This window comes from Mastacembelus armatus, chromosome 1, assembly GCF_900324485.2.
Source record: "Mastacembelus armatus chromosome 1, fMasArm1.2, whole genome shotgun sequence".
NCBI classification, from domain to species: domain Eukaryota; kingdom Metazoa; phylum Chordata; class Actinopteri; order Synbranchiformes; family Mastacembelidae; genus Mastacembelus; species Mastacembelus armatus.
This window is the reverse complement of record NC_046633.1, coordinates 11,074,801-11,095,985: the sequence shown is the minus strand read 5'-3', so window position 1 is coordinate 11,095,985 and position 21,185 is coordinate 11,074,801. Positions and strand designations below refer to the sequence as shown.

Genomic DNA, 21,185 nt, shown 5'->3' with positions numbered 1-21,185 from the left:
GCTGGTGGGCGCGCCAGCTGCGACGTTGCGGAGGCTTCAAGATGGCGGAAGCCCTGACAACTGAGGAGCAGCTGGTAAGGGTCTCATGACGGTTTATTTTCCTCATCTTTCCAACGTGTTCATTATGTTTACACATCAGGTTCACTTTCTTCTTTAGTCGGCGTTTTTTTGTTCATATTTTTTCTCACAATGGTTGTTCCGGGGAACGACGCGGTCTAGTAAACAGCCCCGGCCCGTCGGCTCCTCCTGGGTCGACTGACTCTGGTGTGACTGACAGCATGATGGCGTTAGCTAGTAGCTAGAAATCAACCGGCTGTGTATCTGCATACTTACTCCCTCCATCTTAACGTGTGCCGCACAGATATGTTCATATTGCTCATGTTACCTGGTCATACTCAGTGACCTCTGGTTAGCCCCATATTTAAGACTGGTAGTCTATTTAAAACTATCGTTAGCCGTCTCGCTACCACATGTAACCTAGCCGCTAGCTAATGCTGTTAGCTATTGTTGACTTGCAGGGAATTTCCTCGACAGCTTTCTTACCAGGCGTTTTTAAAAGCGTACATTGGACTCGGTGCGAATGGTTAAAATAACCAGATAAAGATTGGGGTAATTGTCAGCTGTCATAATGTACCGTGACACAGAAAGGACAGACCAGGATCATTAGTGTTTGCTATGGACCAACTAGAAAGCAAAGTAGATTTACGGTCAAGAATTCACAGAAGTGGTCCCCCACTTCCTAGCACTGTTGTTGCCATCACTTTCTACCGCAGGGGCTGGGCCTGACATCGATGGCAAACCTCAAATGCGATTAAAGTGACAGCCGACATTTTTATGAACTTGTCTTATCTTTATTGGGCATTGACAAGGTTATCTGATCAGACTGCATAGTTAAATGACACGCGTGTACCGGCCACACAGAACTATCAGTTGTTTCTTGAGAGATGGTATTATTTTCCCAGATTATATGTCGCCAGCCTGTTGTACAAAAACGTGTGTAGGATCAGCTGGCTGCTTGTCGTCCCGCCTTGTCTTGTGTGATCCCATCAAGGTTCGAAATCGAGCTGGTGCTGATGTTCAGCTTCTGGTCGTAACATCGAGTAAACTATGTGTTAATGTAACAGACTGTGTTTTAAAGGTTCCTTCCCTGACTTTCTCTTTAGTGCCCAAATGGTCCCTCGGATTACTGCTGCTCATTTGCACACGTTTATTTAGGGTGCCATAATAAAACTTGCAAATCACATTATTAAGTATCCACATTTACTGAATGACAGAAATTATAATACAAATAACTGAATAATGAAGTGGCATTTGAGCCACTGAGCTAGGGGGAGTTCATCTTTTGATTTAGGCTCCTGTGTTTTTTTCCTGTGTTTTTTTTTCTCTGTCTGATTGTGTTAATTGTTAGGGTTATCATCCTAATGAGAAAATTTATCATCTGAATTTGTTTTTTCCTTTTTGTCCTGTTAAAGTGTTGGGTCAGGTTTTGTATAAATTTGATAAGTTGATTTGTCTCCTCTTGCTGTTTTCAGGACAGCTGCAGCTTACTTGGATCAAAACAAATTGTCTCTTAGCACAAGTGCTTATGAACTGAAGCTTCCAAGGGCACATCCTGCCCATAGCTTCTGTATCAGTTGTTGTAACTGCAGCAGGGAAAGAACTACAAAACTGAGGGCGCTGACAGATTTGTATGTCTTCCTTGACCTGTCATCCCCATTGTCTGTCTTTGTTTCCTGTTGCTCTACTCCCTAAATTCAAAACTTTTGGTTTGTTTCTACAAGTCTCCCCTCCTCCGGTTTTTCCCCTTTCTGTCAAAATATCCGTTTTCCAGCTTTGATCTCTCTTCACGCACAAACACCTCACATTTTTTTCTTCCATGTCCTCTGCCATGTCTGTCCAGGCTGTGGAGGAGTTCCTGAGTGAGGTGCATAGCAGAGAGCAGCCTCACAGTGCTGGACTCGTCTCCCAACCTACAGCTGTAAAGTTTCTTATGGCCCGCAAGTTTGATGTCTCCAGAGCCATTGACCTCTTTCAAGCATACAAGGTAGAGTAGTGTTTAGATAGGTCTCACAGGTGAGATTAGTATTTTACTATTATCAACATGATAACAGAAATATTTTAGGACCAAAAATATTAATAAAATAAATAAATTGCAGTTGTTTTTTTTATGTGCACAGTGTACATGTAAATTACTATTTTGTTTTTTATCAGAAGCTGTTTTTATATGTAAAAGGAATAAGACAAAACTAAGTATTTGCTTAAGTGTTGTTAGGGTTCTGTTTTCCAAATAAGTAACAGCTAGTTCTATAGTATATAAGGAGATTACAATGTAATTTACAATTAGAAAAAAATTGTATATTCAAAATATAGTCATTTATTAATTGTATTTGACAGCTACATAGTGTAAGATATGATAAGACTGTTGTAAGGTTTTTCATATCTGACTGAAAACCCCTCATGATGCAAACTGATCTGCACTGTAGCAGAAAACATGCTTGCAAGTCATAACTATGTCCTGTTGTAACAGGTCACAACTTGTTATTCAGTTCTGAATTACAATGCTCTTGATGCAAGTTCAATCACAGCATGAGAAAGTTCATTCACTGAGAACTAGGTGCCAATCCGTACAGTTAGTGGACATAGTATCATGATCGTCCATGCATTCTAATGAAAACCAATTCAACAAACACCATATATGTGTAATATTTGTTATAAATCTTTGCTGAGATTGCACTAGTTCCTAGGATTTTTGTGGCTGTAGTTTTGCTCTGTATATATATATATAGGAGGAAAAAATAACAAAGGTATAATGTGGGGAAAAAACTGAAGGATTGACTGACACTAGTTCTAAAAACACACAAAAAATGAATTGATCTTTTTTTAACGCACACAGTAACAATAATGACTGAATCAGTGTTTGTCTGGTGCGGTGAAACATTTGCATGTAGGCTTAGTTCCAAGGTGATGACTTTCTTCTTTCTCCCCGATTTTTATCTTTATGCGTGGAACCTAGAACACAAGACTCAAAGAGGGTATCATTAATATTAACCCTGACGAGGAGCCCTTACGCTCTGAGCTGCTGAGTGGCAAATTTACAGTCCTGGTGAGTAATCAAGTCATTATTAGCCACTTAAGACAAAGGAACTTGAGTTAATCATTTTGAAGTTAGAGCTCTGTGTTTTGGCTTTCTATTCTTCAATGTGTGTGTATATATGATGCCAGTTTATATTGATTGGTGTGTTTACAATCAGAATTTAAAACACTCTCTCACAAATAACACATCATGGGAGCAGATTCACTGGGCATTCTTGTATATGATGGCCTCTTTATGTTCTTGCCAGCCTGGCCGTGATGCGAAGGGTGCCGCTTTGGCGCTCTTCACTGCTCGTCTCCATCGACCAGACGCCACCACCCATAAAGCTGTGCTTCAGGCCATCATCTATCAGCTGGACAAAGCCATAGAGAGGTGATACCCTAACTTTACGCATTTGTATAAACAACTTTGTCCCCTCTTCCATTTACACTTCACTGTTCCGGTACACGTATGTATTCCGGTCTTACGTTTATTTCCTTTTTTGTTTGTTTCTTTTTTTTTTTTTTCTTCTTTTGAGAGAGAGAGATTTTCCCTTAGGTGGTATTTTAGAAAATTGTATGTGTTTCCTATGGAAATCTTATTTCGATCCTCCCCTGTTTTCAATTAAGACACTCATCTCCGTTTCTCCCCAGTATACAAACTCAAAGAGACGGACTCATATTTATCTACGACATGACCAACTCCAGCTATGGTAATTTTGACTATGAGCTCTGTGTCAAGATCCTCAATTTGCTTAAGGTAAATACAATTAACTCTGTTGCTTTCTTATTTGCCTGCTTTTTAGTTTTTGGTTTTAAAACTTATTCTATGCAATTTAAAGCCTTTACATCGTTTTGTCTGCCCGATGCTTGTGTTCTCCAGGGGGCTTTTCCAGCTCGTCTAAAATGTGTCTTCATTGTGTCATCACCTCTTTGGTTTCGAGCACCTTTTGCGGTTCTCCGCCTCTTTGTGCGTGAGAAGTTGAGAGAAAGGGTATGCGTGTCTGTGTTTATCAAGAACTTGCTTCATATCATGTAAGATGGTGGCTGTTATTTGAAATGTTTATTCTGCAATCACCAGGTGTGCACAGTGAAAGCTCATGAGTTGGCCATTCACATCCCAGTCTCCTCCCTACCAGAACACTTGGGTGGAACATCCCAGTATAGCCACGTGGCTTGGATCCAGTCCTGTGTTAACATTCACACGAATACTCTTCAGGGTGACACACAAGAATATGACACACATGACTGTGTGGGAAGCCTGCTTCGCTCCTACAGCTTGGAGTGTAGCAATACAACTGCAGATGCTACACTGTCACAGGCGCATATAAATACTCAGTTAGGTTCTGAGCTACCGGTGGCTAACTCTAACTGTTACGATGACAGCAATGCAAACCCACACAACCACTGCGGTGTAGTGGACGGCAGGACTCGAGGCCTGGGCCAATACCAGCAGAGCCCGCATTCTGCTGCAAACAGGGTGCAGGGGAACCACCAACACTGGAATGGCTCAGCAGTGAGCGGAGCCAACACTGTTAGTGGCTCTAGCCCAAATGCTAATATGAATGGCCGTGGCCGCCAAGTTCCCCCCCAGTCAGAAACACCTCCAGACACACCACTTTCCCAGAAAGGTGATGGGGATGTGGTGGATGGCAAGGCTAAAGACTCTGCCTGGAGATCTCAGAACGAGGGTATAAAAGAGGAGGGTGAGGAAGAGGAGGGCGTGCCTCCATTGCCCCAAAAATCTTTGCCTCGTCCACCCCATCAGCCTCTCTCTCAGTCCCCACCCCTGTCCTCTTCGTGGGGTCCTGACGATGAGGACCACTGCATGGAGGTGTCTATCCACATGCCAGAGGAGGGAGGCATGACGGTGCATGAGCTGGTGGAGTATGTGAAGAGAAAGAAGAAAAAGGGGATCTATCAGGAGTACGAGGAGATCCGCAAAGAGCCCCCAGCAGGCACCTTTGACTACTCCAAGTAAGATTATATTCTGTCTAACGTGATTCCTCTTTTAAACGTGTACTTCTGGCTTTCTTTTGATCTGTCTTTATATTTTTATCACATCACATTGAACTAAATTCCTGCCTTTACAGGAAGCTGTCCAATCAGATAAAGAACAGGTACAGTGATGTCCTCTGCCTGGACCAGTCACGAGTGCGACTCTGCCAGCACTCTGACGATGAGGACGAGGTACTGATTAAACATCATTTCTTGTCCAGTTCTACTGATACCTTTATTTATTTAATATTTGCAACATCACATTTGTTTCTTAATGGCTTTATAAATTAAAGATTGATTTTAGAAATTTTTACAATGACAATGCTGCCAACATTAATCATGTTCAGGCCTCCGATTCATCTTCTTATGAGACAATGGTGGGCACCAAAGTGATTAGTAAAGGATTAGCTGTCGACATTGGGATTTACTCTGTGATATCTTCACTTGGTGCTTACTGACTGTATCTGATGTGTGATTGGAAAGTGGAATCCTGGAGTGTGATACACACACTTTGATATGTTTAAAATAAAAAGGCCTGCATTTTGGCAACCCTATTTTTGTAAGAGGAGTACAGTGATACACTAGCCAAAACTGAATGCCTTTTGAAGCAATAAAAAACGTGGCATGGCTTTAGAGCAAATGCTGGGATTGGCAGCTAAATGAGTCCCAGTAGGTGAAGAAATTGAAGACAGACTGTGGATTTTCAATGTATTGTAGATATTAATATTTTGGTGTGCCTGCAGCCTACATAGTTGACAATTTACAGTACTTCAAGTAAGTGAATGGAATGAATATGATTGAAAAGAAAAGTCAGAGCTGTAGTGATGCAAACAGAAAATGTGTGGATCCCGCTCTAATAATAGCAATGCTGACTGTTCTCGTGAACAGGAGGCACTGAGTCACCGATCTCATCCACCTCTGCTCTCTGTGTGTGTTTCTAGACATCTGATTACATTAATGCAAGTTTCATGGATGGGTACAAGAGGAGCAACGCCTACATAGCAACTCAGGGTCAGTAGCTGTTGAAATCAACTCTTCTCCTACTCTTTTATTATCTTTATAAAGCCCCACATGCAGTGTAGCTTTTTTCTGCTCCAGCCATTTTCAGTCCTCCTTAGACCTTAGCAGTGCTTGTCCAGTGCTTCCATGGCCTTATAATCTTTCGTGTTCCTCAGGTCCCTTGCCAAAAACTTTCAGTGATTTCTGGCGCATGGTGTGGGAACAGATGGTACTTATCATTGTCATGACCACCAGGTGAGGCTCCTTCACCTCTGATTTCTGAAGTGCATTATGTTTTAAGCCAGGAGGACACTGTATGGATTAAACTTGACTTAATCCATACAGTGTCTGCCTCAGTTCTGGTTATTAGAGGCAGACTCAGACATGTGAATAGAATACATGTGAATAAACATACAGGTTTAATAAAAATGCACAGTATCTGCCCAGGTTTGGAGATGCCCATATAGTGTTTGCATGTGTAAGTGAGGAACAAGCAAGACCATGATGGGCCAACGATGAAAATAAAATTGCTTTGTTTTTTTTCCTGTGCGTCTCAGGGTGGTGGAGCGTGGCCGTGTCAAATGCGGTCAGTACTGGCCTCTTGAGGAGGGCAGGACTGAACAGTACGGATATTTTTTGGTCAGGAACACACACATTCAGGTGTTCCAAGACTTCAAACTCTCACATCTTGAGCTGTACAACACACAGGTAAGTGGCACTGCAGTAGAAATGAACTAAGTCTCTTAATTTGAGATATTAAAATGGTCTTAAAAGTATCTAGTAAATACAACTTGAATGGACATTTATCAACTTATATTGATTACAGAATTGCTTTTTGTTAGTGGAATATCTCCAGTTTACCAGATATCATTTCATGTTATCTGACAAAATTCTTGGCACAAATTTTGGCCCAAAGGCATGTACATGCCTTTTCTTCTATGAACCTGACAGACATTTTTTTTTTTTTTCTTAGTCTGGAGAGAGACGGGAGGTGTGCCACTACCTCTATGTCAGCTGGCCAGACTTTGGGGTGCCCAAAAGTGCTTCTGCTATGTTGGACTTCCGTGAGCATGTTCTTCAAAGGAGGGAGGCTGCAGTTCAGAGCCTGGGATCCAGTTGGACGGGGCCTCCTGGGGGCCCCCCTGTGGTTGTGCACTGCAGTGCTGGCATTGGTCGCACAGGTAAATACCTCTATATATATGATATATATTGCCATGCATCAGGTTTAGATAGGGCTGTGCAATTAATCGAATTTTGATTTTGATTTCGGGTCTCAACGATCACAAAAACTGTGTGATCGAGAAAAAACGATTATTCCGTTTTTCAAGTTATTTTGACCTGCTTTCTTAATGACGCACATGCACACTTTCGCCCCTTCCGGAAGCCTGAACTCTCTCAGCCCAGATACTGTTGGCGAAAGATGGCAGAAAGAGAGCAGCCACAGAAGTCTTTAGTCAACAAAAGAGGTAGAAGCAATTCCATTGTTTGGATTTGAAGAAGCGGACGTGGATCAAAGACATATGGGCAAGATTTGCTACGCGGTGGTGTTTTAAGGAGAATTCATTTTGTTCTTTAAATGCAACATATTTCCAAAGTCAATGAGTAACCGTGTAAAATAATCGTGATTTCAGTAATGACCAAAATAATCGTGATTGTGAATTTTCCCATAATCGAGCAGCCCTAGGTTTAGATTCAATGGGCACTTTTTTTTTTTTTTTTTTTTTGATGCACTACTTCATCTTGTTATGTCCCTGTAAAACATTTTTTACTTGGTAAGCATGTCAGTAAGTAGTATGAAAATTTGAAGTGTGCATGTCTTCCTTTGATTTTCTCCCCTGTTTTTTGCCTAGGCACATTCTGTACACTGGACATCTGCCTGTCCCGACTGGAGGACATAGGCACAGTAGACATCCATCAGACCGTGCAACGGATGCGTACACAGAGGGCTTTCAGCATCCAGACCTGGGACCAGTACCACTTCTGCTACATGGCAGTCATCGAGTATGCCCAGCGTCACGGGAAGCTCAGCCCAGTGCAATGGTCTGACTCAGACCTAGAGAGTGACAGCGAGTAAGAGGTACATGGAGGGATTACTAAATGAATGAGATAGCCAACCCAATCCGAAGTCATAGGAACAAAAGAGCGAGGAATGGCGTTTCAGAGAAGAGGACAACAGTGACTGTTCTGCCATGGGAGAGAAGAGACAAGGGATGGATATCTTGTTTTAGCTCTTGATGTAATGGTGCAGACTCCCACAGTTGCTCTTCCTTCATGAGCCGGTAGATGGAGGAGGTCATTAGCTGGAGAAAAAAATACAGGGGAGTGGAGACTGTGCATTTTCATCAGTGATTGAGCAAGCTGTCCTGCCAATTTCCGAGCCCCTTTTTATTTAGCAAACTACAGGGGGACTCGGCCTGCCCCTGAACCTGTCTTGTTGACAAAAGTGTTGTACGAATTGTAGCATTTTTATATTGACTTGCACATGAGAAATGGCAAACTTGAACTCTACCCCTTGGATCCCTCCAAACCCCAGTCTTTGTTCCTATTTTGTACTTCTTGTTTCTTTTCAACCCACTTCACAGATCAATTGTGAAGGGTATGAAAATGTGAAACTTGAAAACATGTTTTTGCTTTGTGGGTTTTTCTTTAAAGGAAATGGTTCTACATGAGCAAATGGCCTGAAGTGGCTGTAGATCAGCATGTGAACCATGTAGTCCATTTCAGTTTTTCTTTATTTTCATGTCCTTTTTTTCTATGGTGCATTTTCTACGTGTGTTTCATATTTGTGCATATGTAGAATAACTTTTAAAAGCCAAAGTCCTCAACCTGAATGCTTGGATGTACTCCTTACTGAGATATTATAGACTGAAGCCCATGTATATTCTTGTAACATACGTTTATACATTATTGTGCATAATAACAGCCTCTGAAAGAAGAGCAAAAAAACCTTGTTTTATATAATTGACTTAACCTTGAGAAGAAATATCTATGTAGCGAGCCAGGCTATGACAAAATCTAGAAAAGAGTTATGGTATGAAAACTGATATCATATTGCAGAACTGTGTAATTTGTCAGGTTTAACATCATCTTTTACTGTCAGAGCGTTCTGATTGGACGATCTTAGGTAATTTGGCCTTAACTTGATTCACTGCCTCTTCATTCTCAGATCTAACCATACCTGAAACTGTAAACTCTTTTACTTTCTCTTTGGTTCTTTACCATATTTGAATCTTACTCCCTTGCTACCACAAATGTTGTGTTTGATTCTCGAGGCATACTCTGCCTCAGATAATTGTGCCTTCAGGTTTTCCTTAGCGTAACGTCTCGCTAGTATAGTAATAACACCCAAACTAGTGCACTTGCATAGTACATGCTAACTATGTATGACACAGGACACACACATTTTGCCTATAGTCCTGTACATAGTACACTACTAAGTACAGCAATGAAAGTAGTGAGTTATCTGGGACTAAGCTCTGGTTTAAGACTATTCTTTTATCATTTGACCTCAGGGGGTAATTCTAGTGTTTTTTGCCTAGTGTCAAAGATCTGTTTCTGGGTTTACCTCTGGTAAATTATCAGTTAAGGAAAAAAAAAAACTATATCAACTTTATTTTGTATTTTTTACTGTACTGTAACCTACTATATTTATGTCTTTGTAAAACTTCTACAATATTGAAATCAGTGAATGTTGGTACGATGCTACAAAGAAAAACAAACCAGTTATTGCATTTCATAAGCTGAACAAATCAGATGGGGGTGAAGTATATTTTTTGTTGTTCAAAATGAAATGTTAGTGGAAAATATCACTTGCCATTGTATTTTCAGAACTGACTTGTATAAATGGTGATTGTTCAAGGACAATGCGGGGTGGGTGGTGGGGGGGGGGGGCGGGCTAACATTAATGTTTTTAGAGAGCTTATTGTTAAACTTCAGTAACAATGACATTAATGTCTTACTGTCTGGTACCCAATGCCAAGGACAAAGCAAAAAAAAAAAAAAAAGAAAGGTATCAAGAAAAGAAAATTGCAAAAAAGACGTGGCTGTCATCTCTGTTTACAAAAACCCAGCTTGGTGTCTATGAAGAAAAACTTTAAGGTTTATCAGCATGGAAAGAGAGCCTTGAATGTTTCCGGGGTAATGGTGTCCAAACAATTTAGTCAAGACACATTTTATTAGTGAATGTGGACCCTGCATCCCTAAATGCCAAAGGCCCAGGCTCATCCCTAAAAATTTTTCCTATCACACACCCTCAACAGCCTACTAGCATGGACCTGCCAGTGCAGCCTTGCATGCACAGACACAGAAAGACTCTGGAGCACCATAGGAACATTACTAAAGATTATGTATAGCTACAAAATGGGAATGTGTGTATGTAGAAGAGTCTTGGCCCCCATGCGGCTTTTGTTTTGAGGAACACAAGGCAATGTGCGTTTGTCATTGGTGTTCATTTAATGTTTCTGTGCTATAAGTTCTCGTGAGTGAATTATGGCCTTTTACATGCTGTCAGCCTGGCTCTCCCAATAAAGCGATGGTATTACTATCTAACTAAAGTGATGACATTTTGAATGGATACATTGGTGCATAGGTTAAAGGTGCAGCATTAACATGTACACTCTGTTTTATTTTCTGGGGAAATTAGACTTTTTTTTTTCGCATGAAAGATTCATGTAGTTTCATGGTCTCATTGACTGAGTTTTTTTTTTTTAACACAATGCATGCAGATCTACACACTCCAGTTGGACCTCTTTGGTTTGTTTTCAGCATGATGTGAAATTCTGAGCAAGGCTATTTCTGGCAAAGCCTTGAATCCAACATAAAAATATTATACCTCATGATATACAGTTGACCTCGTAAATTTAAATACCCTTGGCACAGTTTGAGAAATACTCTCTATTTTTCAAAGATATTAATGATCACACAGAAAACCTTACTTTATAAGGGAAGTGGTTAGATTGTATGTTTACTCATTGCAGTTGCCATAATTTTAAAAAAGCGGACACGTTTTCCATTTTAAAAAATCGCCTATATTTTTCAAATATGTAAGGTAGGTTATCATTTTGCATGTTATTTAATTAAACGCACCATTTAGATTTGAAGAGGCATTAACAAATGTCTTTGGTGGTGTTAGTTTCAGACTATTAGTCTTAATGTCCTATGGTACTGTATGAATTTTAAACCTGATTAAACCGAATTTTAGCTCCAAGCTCAGTTAATCTTAGAATATGGTCCAATTTCTGCCTGATCACCCACAGTTTGTTCATCAATGCAATTTTCTAAGTGGCTGCTGTCAAGCACTGAAACATTAATGAAATGTCTCCACCAATGAAAAGTTTTCACTTCTGCAAAACGGTAGAAAAGAACATAGTGCTAGTGTGCTGGGGCTATACTCGGTTACAACATGCAGAACACAGTAGACAGATGTGACTAAAATGCCCAAGTAGGAAATAGAAATCGTGTACTTGATTTTAATGACCCAGCAGCCTATTAGTTATAACAAGTCAAAGGTCATGTTTCTGTGGCTTTAGTTGTCTTCTAATCTGATTTTAACAGAGTAACAGTCTCTGTGAATCACCTGACAGCAGCAGTCTCAGTCAGCTGTGAGGGGATTTCTTCTGCCTGAATCTACTGATCTATTCAGTGACAAAGATGATTCAGTATAATCAGTTTAGCTGAAACTAATATCTGGACCACAGAATTCAGACTTTGTTGTGTCATCGTTCCTATTTTGTACATTCCCACTTTTTTTCTCCAGCGGGGGAGATACAGTGGGTGTGACCTTTTCAGGTTTTATAAACGATAATTTGTTGTACTGAGACTTTCTGTAGTGATATTATTTCCTTAGAATTTAACATGTTAAAACACCCTAAAAAGGAGAGTTGAGATGCCAAATAACAGTTCAATATTTTTTGTAACTTCTTGCAAAACAACAAAAACAGCTGACTACCAGAAGTTTTACACTTTTTTATTAAGAATAAATATTACAGTATAGCAGGTATTTCACCCAATGTGACCAGTCCAAGTTTAAACTGAGAATGAAACCAGTCTCTAGACATACAAAAATTCATTGAAAACTGTGTTGTCGTGAGATTAAAAAGGTTTGGTGTCAGATGAAACAGCAGTATTTACGTCAGAAGAAAGCAGCTGATTACCTGGTTGGTCTGTGTGAATATTAAACCATGCTCAACACAGTGAGGTACATTCCAAACAGAGATAGGTAATATTTTCACATTACTGTTTTGTTTTGTTTTGTTTTGTTTTGTTTTTTTTTTCCTCAAGCTGAGTTGTGACCTGAAGTGAATTTGACCCTCCTGAGGCAGCATCACCTGCGGATGTAGTTCTTTTGAAATAAGTGAGGGTACTTTTTCTGTGCGTGGGAGCAGGCTGCGCAGCAGACATTTCTGTAGTAAGGGTAAACGCAGAGTCGGGCTTGTACCACCACCATGCAGTTATGATACTGGTCGCTGCATAATGGATCTGGGTCAGAAAAGAGAAACAAGGTACAGACAAAAATTATCCCCAGAATCTACCAATGTTTCCACTCTAACACAATGTATTCTCACCAACATGTGACATAATCTTGCAGTTTTAATTTTCAGTTTTAAAGTTTACTTCCTCAGGCCCAAAGTCCAAATCTCATGTCCAAGTCTGAAAGCATCAACACTGTAGTCGTGCTGCATTTCTGAAGACATTTCTCTGCTCTGAGAGTAAAATTTGATCTATGTACTCAAACTCAAAATGTGTTTTTAATAAAATGAAAATAAGATGTGGATTGTACATGAAAATGTAAGTTTTCTGTGTTTCCAGTAATTTTTCAGTAATTATGTTAAAGTGAGAAAGATTTTCAGATGTGTGAGGAGGAATTTGCCGGTGTATGATTTCACACAGACTCAGAGCAAAATTGTTGTTTGGCAGGATAGTAAAAGGAACATTTCCAATGTTAGAGACTCTACAGCCTCACAATAGTAATGCATTAATTAAAGAATGCAGAGTCAGGTGGTGATAAACCAAAAATATGTTAAAGGTGATTAGTGATACACTTGTAAATCCATGTTAACATACTTAAAAGCTGTTTTGATGTACGGAGCTGCTTTCTCCTTTTTGTTTTCTTACAGCCCCTCAATCCCTCCTTGTTGAGACAATACGCCCCAGATGAACAGCATCCGAGAGAAATCTCACTCCAACCTCTGACGCCGGGGTCAACTACACCCTATAGTGTGCAGTGCCTCTGGTGTAACGCTGCTAGAGAAACTTACTTATCTCAGCTACACAAGGTTGTGTGTTGCATTCTTCTCGGCTCTCTGGGGTCAAACTAGGGTCGCAGCGGTGACTTGGCGTAATGTCGGCAAGACAGCGCACCTCTCTCACGCGGTAACCACCGTTACAGGAACGAGAACACTGAGTAGGAGTGAGCAGAGGCAGAAAGTCACCCTGGTACAAGGATGATGAAGCGAGTTTCATATGTGACACTCAAAGCAACGAAAACTTTACACTCTGAAATCTAAACATCACCATGTCTTTCAAATTCAGTGTCCTGGTTACTCCTGACAATCCACAGACCATATCGAGTATAGATGACAGTGAACCTGCTTTTTAGCTTTACTCACAGTGGATGGAGTTTTGTCTGTTGTCACAGGGTTGGCTTTGTTGATTGTTGATTGTGTCAGTAGTTTTTTTACCTACTGAGTTTTTATGTCTATCTTCATGACAAGTGAGTAAAAGTCTATCCATTATGATTTTGTTAAAACCTCTGGAAAAGCTAATAAATCCCTTCTGTTGGACATGACTATTCCCAAAGCCAACAATGAGCACTGCTGAGGTTATAAATTTGAATGTTTCAGTCATTTTCAATGCTCTTCTCTGTACACTGGGGTGGCAGCAGAATTTTTAGAGACAGTACATGAAACCACAACTTTCTGCTTGGCTATATCCCACTATGAATAAATAAAAAATATATTATTATTTTTGGGTTTTGGATGAACTGACACTTTAATATACGTTTATGACAAATAATTATGTATCAGACAAGAGGGGCTCGTAGTGGCATGGTACAAGGACAGAGATGTTGGGAAACTTACCGCACTCCACTCTGTGACATACCACTGGACGCCGCATGGCTTTAGTCTGCAGGTCTGAGCTGTGACTGGCTGAGGCAGACTAGAACATTTTAAGTGGTCCACAACCTCAATGTGACCATTATTGTCGGAAACACAAGCCACTCTCCGGGTCTGCGTACCATTCCCACATTCTGCAGAGCACTAAATTAACGTACACATGTGAAGGTGTTGTATCAGATGGGTGCTCTTTTGATAGTGTGTATGAGAACTGTGTGCATATATGTGAATTACCTGACCCCAGGGTCCTGTATACCACTCAAGTCGGTTTTGGCATGGACCTGAATCACAGGATGTCACCTCTGGTGGGCGTTTCCCTTCACAGCTATCCAACGGGAGCTCAGTCAGGTGATCCATCAGGCATACAGTCGTCCGGGTTCGATTGCCCCTACCACACTCTGCAGAGCACTGAGGATTATCACACACATACATTGTAAATCACTAGTTCTACTATTTCAAGATTTCAAAATGATTTCACTTATTTATTTATTTTTTTTTTTGGCTCTCTTCACCACATTCACCTCCTACACCCTCACACATACATACTGTATTAACAGTTTCTGTGTTACCCGTTGGCTCCAGAGAGAGGTGAACCAGCTGCGTGCACAGGCTCCCATGTCACAGTTTTGCAGTGATTCTGGCTTTAGGTTCTTGTTACACTCCTCATCCTCCTCCACATCACCCTGGTTGCTCACACACACCACCTCCCTGTGGCGCTGACCCACCCCACATGGCACTGAACACTTGGGAAGACAGGGAGGAAGAGCAGGGTGATGGGAAAAGAGGCATTTTCAAAAATGCTAGACAATAATGCAAACAGACGGTAGATTACATGGTTTGTGTGTGTGTCTGTCTGAATTCCTGTAACCAACTCATGCAACCTGGACAAATCATCAGTGACATTTCCAAGAATATATGATTTTTTAGGCCTTTGATGAACTTTGCGGCATTTGTTCTGGCTCTTGAGAGTTCGATGGCCTGCAATACGTCTGTAACCCATTTCAGAAGCCCCACAGGGTGCTTTCCATCCTTCCCTCCAGCACTCTGCTGCCATTTGGTGGCACTTAGCCCTTTTCCGTTCAAGGTCCTCTTCTGTTTGGTCTTCACGGTGGGCAGTCATTTCTAGCAGGACCTTTTATTTTGTTGCTGTAGAAGTTAACACCAGATCTGGACTGAGTGTAGTTGTTGCAATGTTTTTCGTGGCATTTCATCTGCCTTTCTAGGTTGATCTCCAACTTCCTATCGTATGTCTTTGCAATCAGCTTACTGGGAGCCCTGAGTTGGGGTTTGTCCTCTACTAAGATAATGGCCTCTACTAAGTATGCCCTGCATATTTCTCCAAGTAATTGGTCATGACACCAACAATATCACCTCTCTCAAAGGGATCAGAGTAGTTCTGCCTTCCAGCTTACTGCCCAGGTGATCTTAAAGACAGTTTCCAGGTGTTTCTCTAGGTCTTCTCCCTTCTGCTGTCACTGTTGGTGCGGACGATCAATGTCCTTCTACGTGCAAGGTTCCGTCTTCATTTTTGTCTTAGCAGATGGATTTGCTCCAAAGGTACTGTGCTTCCAGCCCCTCTCTTTGCCCCTTTTCCTCTGCTGTTCCTTGTGCTAATGCATGATGAGCGTCTTTTTTATAATCTCTATTCAAGCTCTGCCAGCTCTCTTCTCTCCTTCTCATTTGCCTTTCTGTATTGAAATTTCAAAGAATGTTCATTCCAGAGCCGACTGATCCTGACTTCTTCTCAATTTTGCTTGGCAGGATTTCTGGTGACTTTCTGAACCTTTATACCAAATCACTCTGAGCTTATGCTGACAATCAGGGTGCACATTGCCTGAAGCCTTTGATCAACCCCTCTTGATATAGCTTCAAAGGCTGTATCTACATCCTTGTGAAAATGATGCCACTCAGTTTGACATATTGTTCACAAAACCATTAGCTAGTTGTACAACTCAAATAAAAAGTATTATGGTGTGTGGTAGGGGTAGAACTGAACAGGGACCAGAGAATAACAGTAGGTTTTTAGTTTTATGCAACTTTAAAAGTATACTTCTCTACATTTCAGAAGATCTATTACTAATAAGTACTTTTTACTCTACTTTGTGGTGACCTACCGATTAGCAAATTAAAATTTTAAAACCTATGATTATGTGTGCTTTGTGTTTTCTCACCGGACTCCACTCAGATCGTATCTCCCACTGGCTGCAAATCTTAAGCTGACATGTCGACTTGGTCACTGGGCTATCAGACGACCCACAAAGAGCTGGTGCCACAGTAACTGAGGTCTCTGTACCATTGGGATGGACATGTGTGACCTGGCGGCAGATGACCTGGCGCTGCTGAGTGCCTGGTCCACACCTCCTGCTGCATTCCGACCACTCCCCCACATCCCAGCTGTGAGAACAGAGGTTTGGGTGAAACATCACAAAGGATGTGGTTTCATGGCAGTAACATGATTTAGCAATGACCTTCCTCGAGCACAGCATACCCCAGCTCTTTGTCTTCATTTTGACCACAGTTGTGTGTGTTCAGTTAGCCCCCATTCTACTGGGGGCATTTTTAAAAACCCTAGTCCTAACAAAGATCATAAAAGAGACAATAAAAAAATGTATTTCTGCTACAGAAGATTAGCTGTTTCTACTCCCTTCATTACTGCTGGTTTCAGTTTTGCAGTCTTCTGTTAGTGCTGCATTCCCAGCAGAAACATATATACAGTATTTCAAACTGACAGCTGTCATGAATCACTGACACTGACAGTGAAAAATCTAAGAGACGTACAACCAAACACTTAATACACCAACATCATTCTACATCTTGGCGACTGGTAAGATCTAGTGGTATTCACCACAAGGCATGAAAGCCAACATGAGTCAGTGTGATTGACTGTAACTGATGTCTGACTTATGGCTGGAATGTGTGTGAGTGATGAAGGCTTCACCCTGAGAGTCGCAGCACCATGTGGAACTAATACGGTGTGTGTATATGCGTGTTGCATTCAGTGTATGTGTATGTCTGTATGATTAATGTACTGGACATCAGGTGGTGTTTATGTGCGTTGCTCACTATGCAGGGCAAGGCTGCATGTTGCAGTCTTCTGCCATGTTTGTTGGGTCAAGTGCAGGGTCACAGAGTTCAGTAGGAACAGTCGCCTTGGAATCATTCTCAACACACTCCCAGAGCACCTGATGCCTGCCTGCAAATGCATGTGTGCACGCAAACACAAACAGGAGAAAGAAAAAACAAGTGAATGTGTGCAAAAAATATGACGGTAAATATACACATTTGACAGAATGTTGACAGTTTTCAGTTTTAGTAATCTCTCAGACATTTTGGTTTGATTTTGTAACACCTTAATATTTGCATTTGCTTTGAAAAGTATTCAGATCTCTTAATTTTGAATTGAAGTTGATAAAATTAACGTTCTGTCCATTACTCTACGCTCAATAACCCTCAAATATAGTGAAATAGTCAGGAGACTGGTCAGAATTGAACTAAGGAGCAGAGCAACCAAACACAGGAAGGCTATGGGAGAACAGTGTTAGAGTGCACATGATCAGTGACAGTTCACCTTTCAAAGAAGACCTGAAGTGCACAGCAAAGACAACAATGGAGTGGTCCAGCCAAATAAGCTGGAAGGCTTTCCATCCACTCTGATAGAGCTTGACAGGCTCTGACAGGGAAAATGGGATAAACCGCCCAACTTACTTTGCTTGCAGATACTCAAGAATCAGCGCTGTATTTGTTATCAGAGCGGCTTCTACAAAATACTGAATTAGGGATCTTAATAATTTTCTAAATAAAAGATCTGTTTTGGATTTTTTAAAATAAATTTTCCTAAATTTCTACAAACATATTTATGTTGTCAATATGAGTTATTGAGTGGAGTTTGATAGACATAAAAGGTAATTTTATCCATTTTAAGTTAGAATGGAAAAGTCAGTGTGTGTTTTTCTTGTAAAACTAAATATGCTCATTCCAGAAGTGTATTCGTCCCTTTTTTGAATTACAAGCGTTTCCTCACCAATGCCACAGGTTGTGCTGCATGATGTGTGCCCACGCTTTTTCCATGTGTAGGTGGGCTGAAGGTCAGTGTTCACACTGGGAACCTGTTTAGAGTGGGTTGTCTGCGTAATGATGTCATTGTTGGTAATGACATCATGGGGTGCCCTCTCACCTGGATCTGTCTGACCTGCAGTTTCGGCTATTAAGAAGTGGAAAATTATGAGTTAGAGCAGAATGTCCAAGTAAAGCAATGTAAGTGTAAGTGTTAAAGGCCCAGGTACTTATGATGGCAGATTAGATATGTTTTCATATGGGTACATGCTGTTTAAATCCTCTAATGCCTATACTAATTCTCAGCAGGTTTTGAGCATGTAGTGTGCTCACACTGGTACAGTACCCAAATAGTATACGCACTGCATGCATGCAGTAGTGTGCAACCCATGTCCAAGGGCTGCATACTCCAAATATACTCTCGTTATAGTGTAATATTTGTTATTTCTTGACATCATTAACGAAAACCCTTTAAATTAATGACTTCTTTTTCATTTTTGGCAGATACAAATCAAGCAATTTCTTCAGCGGAAGTTAACTATAAAGTAATGAAATTGAATCTGACCCAAGTTACCCATTTTTGCCTGTCCGTTGTAAAATACTTTGTCAGAACAAAGTCTGGATGCTTGCCTTTGTTAAATATATTATCAAAATCCTAATCAAATTATCAGAAGTACAGTTCTGCTGAAAAGGTTAAATATTGGCATTACTCTGACCCTGAAGTGAGATCTGAACCAAACAGACACATATGCTCTGTACATGTAGATACAAGCAGAGGCATCTGTTATGTGTTATCCTCCCCTGGGGTCAAACCAGAATATTTGCTAGGTGAAAATGACACTTTGGTCACCCAGGGTCACTGTAATACAGTTTTAAGAGTGGGTTTTTGTGTCTATGAATGGTAATGTGTGTACTCACCCAGAGGCAGAACATCTGAATGTGTATCTGGCTCAGCAGTGGAGAGTGTGTTTTCTAAAGGCATGCTGTATTCATAGTATACACTGGGACCTGGTTGCTGGTAGATCAACTGTAGAAAAGCAAGACAGAGATGCGTGGCACATCACAGCATGTGGTAATACCGTTTCTGTATCGTACAAGCATTTATTTGTGTGTCTATTTATGCATTTGAACACGAAATGGCATGATGCGAGGTGTATGCAACAGTATGTGCGCCATTTTGCATCTCACATAAACATGCAGGCCTTCAGTCAGTGGCCCCGCTGCAGTGATGGACTCCCCACTGCGAGAGCGGATTTCATTGGGTCGTCGGTACATCAGCTGTGTTCCCACAGCAGTGAAAATCCCAGGCCTGTCAATCACCCAGTTTCCATTGATGATTGAGACCCCGGTTTGGGTCCTCAGAGCTGGAGGGAAAGCCCATGTTCATCCATCACTGCAGTGTTCGTCACGGTGAAAATATTTCAGTTTTAGATATAGTATATGTGGTGTCCGTGTGCATTTGTGTGTATGTGTAGTACCCAGGTAGTTTGGGCTCTTTGTTGTCTCTCGTATGTTGATATTTTGTGCTCCTGCAGGAATCTCTGTAATCTTATGGTAGCCAATGCTGAGGAAAGTCCGAGAGAAATTCCCCTTCACCACCTCAAACCCCTGCCAACACATACATTCACACACTTTTATGACCACAAAGCCACAGGTACAAGCACTTAATGTGCCCACTCATGTGCATGTACAAATGCTCCAGGCATGCTCTGTGTAACACAGTTTCACCATCACAGGCATGTGTTTCAACAGTATAATCATAAATTCCACTGGATCACATTGCTGCTCTTTTTCTCTCATTTTCACTCATCCATCCTGCTCTCCAACTCTCTCTCCCTCTCGCTTGCTGGAAATCCCACAGCTCACTTAGTCCAGTCCAACAGTTGGTTTGAGTTGAGGAACCTTTCTAGTCTTCCTTTCCATTCCTCCACTGCAGAGATCTCATTTTTGCAAATTTAGAGTTCACCTCTTATATTCTTTTCATACCATGCCACTATTAATGGGTCCCTGTGGTTCTCATTTTTTTATAATGCATTCACAATCTGGTACAGCTTGATCTGTTAGTAATTAGTTAGCTTGAGTGACAAAGACAGCGATAATCTAAAACAAACCATGCAGTTATTCCCCACAGCCAGAATTTTGTTCTAGTGTTCATGAGAGCAATAAAATAACACCTATATGAAACTTGAACACTTAAAAAGCTTGCATTAATGAAATAATCACAGCTCGAAAAATTCATGTACCAATATATAAATATGAATTGGGTTTATTATTTTTTATTTTTCCATGACCATGTCTTACCTCCAGAGGGGGTGGGCTGCCTTTGGTGTCCCAGGGAAAAGCACCTGAGGGTGAGTAGAAAAGACAGATGAAGTGGAGGAGAGCCATAGCTTGTCCCTGCCTCAGGGAGCTGAGCTGCTGCCACAATCCAGCCATGGAGAGACTGACGGAGGAGGACACTCACACACACACACATACACACACACACACACACACACATGCTTAATGGGAGAGTGTGTGTTTGCGAGGTGGGGTTGGCTTGAGGGGTGGGAGGGAAAAAAGACAAAATCTGGGAGGGTTGTAAAGAGAAATGTTGAGAGAAAGTGCCTGAAAACTTTAGGTACTGTACATTTTTAAATGTTTGTTTAACTACCCATTTACCCATTTTGCATCTCAGTATGAATGTTGTAACAGCTCATGATAAGTGTGTGTATGTGTGTATGAGAGAGAGAGTGTGTGTGTGTGTGTGTGTGTGTGTATGTGTGTGTGTATCTGTGTGTGAGTGTGTGGCATGTGGACAGGCTCCTGTAGTGTATCGTAAATCTTATCCAAAACCAATATCACTGTCTGTGAAATGTCATGCAAGCTTGTGAGGCTTTGACCACTGCTGGATCATGCTTGATCTTGCGCTGATTCTCCACCCACTTCTTGTTTTTTACTTTATAAGGC

The 21,185-nt window shown here is 41.1% G+C and overlaps 2 protein-coding genes across 2 annotated transcripts; one reads left to right on the top strand and one right to left on the bottom strand.

Moving 5' to 3' along the window:
- Positions 1-7: 7 nt before the first annotated feature.
- Positions 8-9,821, top strand: ptpn9b (protein tyrosine phosphatase non-receptor type 9b). The gene is made up of 13 exons (XM_026302936.1): positions 8-74; positions 1,901-2,044; positions 3,014-3,103; positions 3,342-3,466; positions 3,727-3,832; positions 3,956-4,066; positions 4,154-5,049; positions 5,166-5,262; positions 6,012-6,081; positions 6,246-6,324; positions 6,627-6,777; positions 7,043-7,250; positions 7,920-9,821. The coding sequence occupies exons 1-13, from the start codon at positions 42-44 to the stop codon at positions 8,141-8,143; spliced, it is 2,334 nt and encodes a 777-aa protein (XP_026158721.1). The 5' UTR covers positions 8-41; the 3' UTR covers positions 8,144-9,821.
- Positions 9,822-12,391: 2,570 nt separating this feature from the next.
- On the bottom strand, positions 12,392-20,672 carry adamtsl7 (ADAMTS-like 7). The gene is made up of 12 exons (XM_033325152.1): positions 20,538-20,672; positions 19,715-19,844; positions 19,425-19,600; positions 19,155-19,263; positions 18,205-18,384; positions 17,247-17,376; positions 16,355-16,577; positions 14,753-14,926; positions 14,418-14,591; positions 14,148-14,327; positions 13,326-13,467; positions 12,392-12,546 (listed from the first exon to the last, which is right to left on the bottom strand). Exons 1-12 carry the CDS (start codon positions 20,670-20,672, stop codon positions 12,392-12,394), a joined length of 1,908 nt encoding a protein of 635 aa, XP_033181043.1.
- Between the last annotated feature and the right edge of the window lie 513 nt (positions 20,673-21,185).

Bases quoted from the DNA above. Each gene is read 5' to 3' on its own strand.
- ptpn9b (XM_026302936.1), top strand. From the start codon at position 42: ATGGCGGAAGCCCTGACAACTGAGGAGCAGCTG. The intron at 75-1,900 runs GTAAGGGTCTCA...ATGTCTGTCCAG, and splicing joins TGACAACTGAGGAGCAGCTG to GCTGTGGAGGAGTTCCTGAG. The intron at 5,263-6,011 runs GTACTGATTAAA...GTGTGTTTCTAG, and splicing joins ACTCTGACGATGAGGACGAG to ACATCTGATTACATTAATGC.
- adamtsl7 (XM_033325152.1), bottom strand. From the start codon at position 20,672: ATGGCTGGATTGTGGCAGCAGCTCAGCTCCCTGAGGCAGGGACAAGCT. The intron at 18,385-19,154 runs GTGAGTACACAC...ACTTCTTAATAG, and splicing joins TTCAGATGTTCTGCCTCTGG to CCGAAACTGCAGGTCAGACA. The intron at 14,927-16,354 runs GTGAGAAAACAC...TGTCTTCCCAAG, and splicing joins TACGATCTGAGTGGAGTCCG to TGTTCAGTGCCATGTGGGGT.